We start from the raw sequence: 6,027 nt of genomic DNA, 5'->3' as shown, positions 1-6,027 counted from the left end.
TCCCTACGCGCGAGAGTCCTCAGACATGCCTGCTTCCCGGCCCGCCCACTCCCTGGGCATCACATCCATTCCTGCGGCTTCAGTTTCTGCCCAGCTCAAAGGCCTGCTGGGTCCACTGTGCCCTGGACTCCCAAGGTCCACCCCAGGCCAACGGACTGAAATCGAAGCACACGGCAACCAGGGGTGGTGAAGGGCACCAGCGCGTGTTCTGGGAGAGTGAACCATGGGCTCCAGTGTGACTCAGACCCAGGGAGGTTGAGCACATGGAGCTCCCAGCAGGGAGCGGGGGCACCTTCCCAACTCGGGCCACACGCCCCTTAGGTGGGACCAAGGAGCCCCCACCACAGAAGTTAGCATTGTAATTCCAGCTTTCTTAACATTCAACCCTGCTGCTTTAAGACGGAATGAAGGGCGACCACAGATGAGACCGTCCACACCCACCACCAAGCCAGGCCCAGGAGGGCGTGCTGAGGCCTCCACACGGGCAGTCTAGGCTGGCCATGATGGAGACCAGTGCCACGAGGGAGAGGGCTCGGCAGGAGAGGGGCACCGGGACACAGGGAGGGCGAGAATGGCCTGGTCATTTGTCCGGAAATGCGTGGTGGGGTAGAGACGACGAGGAGGAGGAAACCCACAGGCACAGCTCTCCTAGCCGCCAGAGCGAGAGCGAAAGTCAGGAAGGACACGCGCTCGGGACCTGCCACAGCCGCACGCATCTCCAGGACGTGGGGACAGTCCCTGGGAGGTCTCGAGGCCGTCCCCAGGGTGGGCTCCACAGGGCTCATGCTTCCTTACCACAGAGCAAGGGGTTAGAGTGCAACTGAGACGGTGATGCAGTCGAAAAGACGCCTCCAGAGTCCCCGGGTAAAGACAGCAAGATGGAAAGGGGTGCGTTTTAAATGAAATCTTATTAGTCAATATTAAGTCAGGGGTCGGAGCGGCCGACAGCCGGGTGGTCAAGGGAGCTGGATCCCACGTGGCCCCTGTGCAGTTCGAGTCCTGGACCCTGTGGCTGGAGAGTGAGGGCCTGTGCACCTGCCCCAGAGTGGGGGGAGGAGGGGTGAAGAGGGGCAGGGAGGGCTGCAGCGTGACCCTGCCCCGCGGCTGCCTTCTCCTCTCCCTTGCTCTTTCCTTTCTGGCTCGTGCATGTACCTTTTGGCAAATTAAAAACAAAAAGTCTTGGGGGAGTCAACAGGTGGCATGGTGGTGAAGGTGCTGGACTCCCACATGACCGACCACAGTTCAAGTCCCAGACTTGGCGGCTTGCTTTCTCACTTTCTCTCCCTCCCTTTCTCTAGTGAGTGCATGCGCTCTACAGCAAACTTAAAAGTAATAATAGGCAGAAAATAATAATAAAATGAAAAAAAAATAGAGACCAGCAGATGGCATGCTGATCGTGTAGCCGACCACGATCAAGTCCCAGACTCAGCAGCTTAAGGCTCACGCCAGGTGCGTGTGTGTGCCCAAGATCCCGAGGAGAGAAGGGAAGAGAGGAGATTGCAGCATGGCCATCTCCCTGGGGGGTGATTTCTCACTCTCTGTCTCTCTGGTAAGAGCATGTACCCTATAGCAAAAATCTTTCAAAAATATACATGTACATAGCAAACAAGTAATTCTTTTAACAAATCTTGGGGGTGGAACCAGCAGTTAGCGCAATGGCTATGTCGCTGGACTCCCACGTAGTCGACTGCGGTTTGTGTCCCAGACCCGGTGGCTTAAAACTCACGCCGGGCGCGTGTGCATGTGTGTCCAAGATCCCGAGAGGAGAATGGAGGAGAAGGGATTGCGGCGTGATCATCCCCCTGGGGGGTGATTTCTCGCTTTCTGTCTCTATGTCTCTGTCAGTCTGGCGAGCGCAGGCGCCCTATAGCAAAAAATCTCTCAAAAAAAAAAAAATCTTGGGGGATATACTCAGAGCATTTTGTAAAGGAATTTTTAGTATCTACTCCGAGAGGTTAGAAAGAACACATTAAATTTAGAGCCAAAGAAATTGCATGAAAAATAACAAAAAACAGACATAATTTGTTAAAGGTAATAAAGAAGATCACCCAAGCCAAAGGTTTAAGACTCACGAGATTAGTGAGCCACTGGCAAGACTGACCACTAGAAAAGAAAAGGGCTGGCTGAGGCACAGCGGCGGCACGGGCGGACGTGCAGGTGACCCCGTGGAAGACCGTGGGTTCACCACATGCCCATGATCATGACCTGCTGGGACAATTTTTTAAGTTGATAAGCCTCTGGCGAGGCTGACCAAGGAACCAGAGAAAACAGGGTTCCCAGCAAGAACACAGAGGGGGCGACACGCGGGCTGTGGGGGCTGATGGGCACGACAGCCGCGGCACAGCAGGATCCCATGCAGCAGACGCGCGTCACACGTGACGGCCACAGTCGGCCCCGCCCAGCCGGGCTGCAGCGCAGCGAGCACGCCCGTGAGCACCCAGTGTGGACGGGCCGGAGGGCTGGGGGCACGGCCAGGCACACTGCACACGCCTCATCTGAACAAAGGGGAGATGATAATAATACATTATGATTGTCTACTCGCCAACAACCCGACAGGGTATAGGAAATGGGTATTAAAAAAACACACGCCATTTATCAAAACTAGCACGACAGAAATAGAAAATGTGGGTAGGCCTATTTCTGTTAGATAGATAAACACCATAATTAACATGTTACTAAAATGAAAATTCCAGATCTAAATGGCAATCTTCCCAAACACTTAAGGAGAGAAAACAATTACAGTAGCCCTTTCATCAAATAGGAAGCTCTTTCAAGCCCTTGTATGAGGCCATAGATGTGACGCTCAGGCCTGAGAAGAGAGGACGTGCACGAGCCGGGCTCTCTCAGGCGCCGGGGCCGGGCTCTCTCACTCAGGCATCAGGGCCGGGCTCTCTCACTCAGGCACCGGGGCCAGGCGGCAGACAGTGGCAGGAAAGTGCTGGTGTGCACGCAGGGCCTCCCTGAGCGAGCTGGGTGCCCCTGACCTGGCCTGGCCTGGACTGGGGGGGACCACAGTGCTTAGAGATGTTGAGGGTGTCTGCATTTCTCTCTCTCTGTCTCCCATGGAAGATAGAAATACATATAAAAAATAGACACAAAAAATCTTTTTCTTTTTTTTTTTTTTTGAGAGATTTTTGTTGTAGGGCATGTGCACTCTCTAGAGAGACAGAGAGAGATAGAAAGGGAGAAATCACCCCCCGCGGGGGGATGGCCACACTACAATCCCTTCTCCTGCATTCTCCTCTCAGGATTTTGGGCATACACACACAAGTGCACCTGGTGTGTTTTAAGCCAGAGGGTCTAGGACTTGAACCATGAGAGTCCAGCGACAACTATTACGCCATCTGCTGGTCCCAACACACAAAAAATCTGAATACACTTGTACATCAAATCCAGTGACAGAAAAAGTATAACATGACCACACGAGGTTTATTTCAGGGATGCAAAGTTGGTTTGGCATTTGAAAATCTGTCAACATAATCTACCACATTAATAAACTAAAGTGGAAAGCATTATCATAACAAATGCACAAGAAAGTATGTGATAAAATGTGATAATTATTCAAAAAAAAATTCCCAGGAAACCATGAATAAAGGGAGCGTCCTTCAATACAGCACCATCACACTTTGCTGTGAAATACGAGTGCTCTGCTTCAGTCTGGGAGCAAAATAAAGATGTCACTGTAGCAAAACTAGTCAACACAAAGTACTAGCCCATGTAATCGTGCAAAAGGGCAACAAAAGGTATGAAAAGGAAAAAGACTTGCAGACAGTGATTGTGTATACAGAAAACCTACATGAGTCCACAGGCTCATAACATTAGTAAGTTTGTTTAGCAAGGCCACCCAACACCAAATCGATGCACTGAAGTCAATCATATTTCTTTATTTTTGTGTATTTTAAATTTGTATTTTTTGTAAATTTTGTATTTTAAATTTGCCACATGCACTTGCAGGAGAGACATGGAGAGAGAAAGTAAGGAAGCACCCCGTGGGGAATGGTCACAGCACGATCCCTCTCCTCCACTTCTCTTTCCTTTTGAGATTGTGAGCATGCACGCAGGCTCGCCCAGCCTTCTTCTCAAGCCACCAGGCCTGGGACTCAAAGAGCGTGGTTGGCCAGATGGGGTCTAGTCCCCTCAGCCACCATGCCGAGGGCGGCCTTGTGTTTCTATAAGGAAGGAGCAATCAGATAGCCCTCCGACCCACGGGCCACGGCACGGCATGGCGCTCCTTGCACCAGTGTCACTACTGTGAAGAAAGAGGGTCAGCAGCTCTGGCTAGAGGCTGGGCCAACCGCAGGCAGGTTTTCTAGGAGGCAGTGGACTTGAAGGAATTGTGTCTGCAGAATTAGAGCCCAGGAAGTCTGTTCCTTTACATAGTAAATGAGTCTTTCAAAGGCTTCCCAACCCCTGCTCTTTAACCAGTGACTATTCGAGAGAGCTAAATTGGAAGACGGTAGAGTGCACTCCTAGAATTCACGTGACAATGTCTGCTCTGTCAGTACTGAACACCTCCGGATTCCCGCAAGTTTCCATTTCATAAGGATAATTATTTTATATACACTGATGGTAGCGTACAATCAAGTAGTATGAAAAACAAACAAGGTTTAATAAGAAACTAAACCATGTAATCCACAGTAGCATTTCAAAGCATCAAACATCTAGAAGAACACCTAACCAGGACGTCCCGCACACCCACACACTGAGCACCCCACAGTGGTGCGAAGGCAGAGCACTGGATGTCCCCAGGTCACAGACCCAGGACCTAAGTCAGCCTCCTTCCTCCAAGTCGTCCGTAGACTCGAAGTGATCACAAAGAAAATCCCTGCAGATTTGTACGTTTGCATGTAAGTTGGCAATTTTATTTCAAAATGTATATGGCAGTGCAAAAGTTGAAAAGAGTGAACAATCCTGAGGAAGAGTCAGGACTTCCATCGCAGGATGGTAAGACTTACTAAGGAGTACCAGAATGAAATGAGAATGGCACAGAGTAAGGATGGGCTGAAACATCCGCAGACCAGAAAGGGCCCCAAACTAGCCAGAAGCCTGCTGTGCACGAGGGCAGGAAGGAGTCCCAGGCCCTGGCCGGGGAGGAGCAGCTGGGGCTCCACCTGGCTCTGCAGGAAGTTCCCTCTTGTGGGCCGTGGGCCTCCAGTGAGCATGAAACTGAGAAAGAAAGCCTGGAAGCTAGGTTCTACTGCAGGCCGCAACCAATTATTTCCTGAGTGAGACAAAAAGCTCCAAGCCTCGACTAGCCTTCGCTAAATCTGCGGAATTCTTATTAGCAGAAGTGTCATTAGTCCAGTGGACAAGGTCACCACAGGTCACCCTCCAGTGTTTGTGGCAGGTCTGTCTCACAGGGGCACTGCACGCCTGGAACGTGCAAAGAACGCCAGCGCCAGCCAGGCAGCGCGCCCAACCTCAGCGCTAAGGTGCGGGAAAGGGCTCGCTCCCGCCGGCAGGGGCTCCGCGCCGAGGGGTTCCACAGGGAGACGGAGTCCACGCGGGGAGGGGCTCCACGTGGAGGGGTTCCACATGGACAGGGGCTCCACGCGGAGAGGGAACCCACGCGAGGAAGGGTTCCACGCAGCCAGGGGCTCCTCGCGGACAGGGGCTCCTGGGGATACGCGAGCACACACGCCCGCAAGCGCCAGGGGTCGCCACCGCAGCTGGCCGCACCCGCGAAGCTGGATCCCCGGCCGGCACGGAACTGAGCTGAGAGCGCGGGCGCCTTTAACAGCGACCGAGAGCCGCGGCCGCCCCCAGCCGGCGGAGGCGCCCCAGCCGGGCCGCAGGGCAGCCAAGCGGGTGCACCGCGGCGGAGATACTGACTAGTTTCCTCTCTCCTGTCTCCGTCCGACGAGGCGGGCGAGAGCCTCTTGCCCTCCCCTGATTCCATGTCCTCCTCCCACGTCTCGACCTTGCGTCCTCCGGCAGCTGCAAGAGAGGGGACGGTGCGCTTGAGCCACGCGGACGGCGGGACAGGCCGGGCTCTGACGCCGGGTTGGAGGACAGGCCGAGGTCGGG

General features: G+C 53.3%; 1 protein-coding gene across 1 annotated transcript in view; it reads right to left on the bottom strand.

Moving 5' to 3' along the window:
• The window catches only part of TTLL8 (tubulin tyrosine ligase like 8), a 49,895-nt gene extending 43,912 nt beyond the window's left edge, over positions 1-5,983 (bottom strand). Inside the window, exon 1 of the mRNA XM_027775339.1 lies at positions 5,833-5,983. Within this exon, the coding sequence (XP_027631140.1) occupies positions 5,833-5,899 (67 nt within the window). The 5' untranslated portion in view covers positions 5,900-5,983. The remainder of the gene's footprint in view (positions 1-5,832) is intronic.
• Between the last annotated feature and the right edge of the window lie 44 nt (positions 5,984-6,027).

Source organism: Tupaia chinensis, unplaced genomic scaffold (assembly GCF_000334495.1).
Source record: "Tupaia chinensis unplaced genomic scaffold, TupChi_1.0 Scaffold000548_1, whole genome shotgun sequence".
NCBI lineage: Eukaryota > Metazoa > Chordata > Mammalia > Scandentia > Tupaiidae > Tupaia > Tupaia belangeri.
Note: the sequence above shows the minus strand (reverse complement) of the source record. Positions and strands in the feature narration are given on the sequence as shown.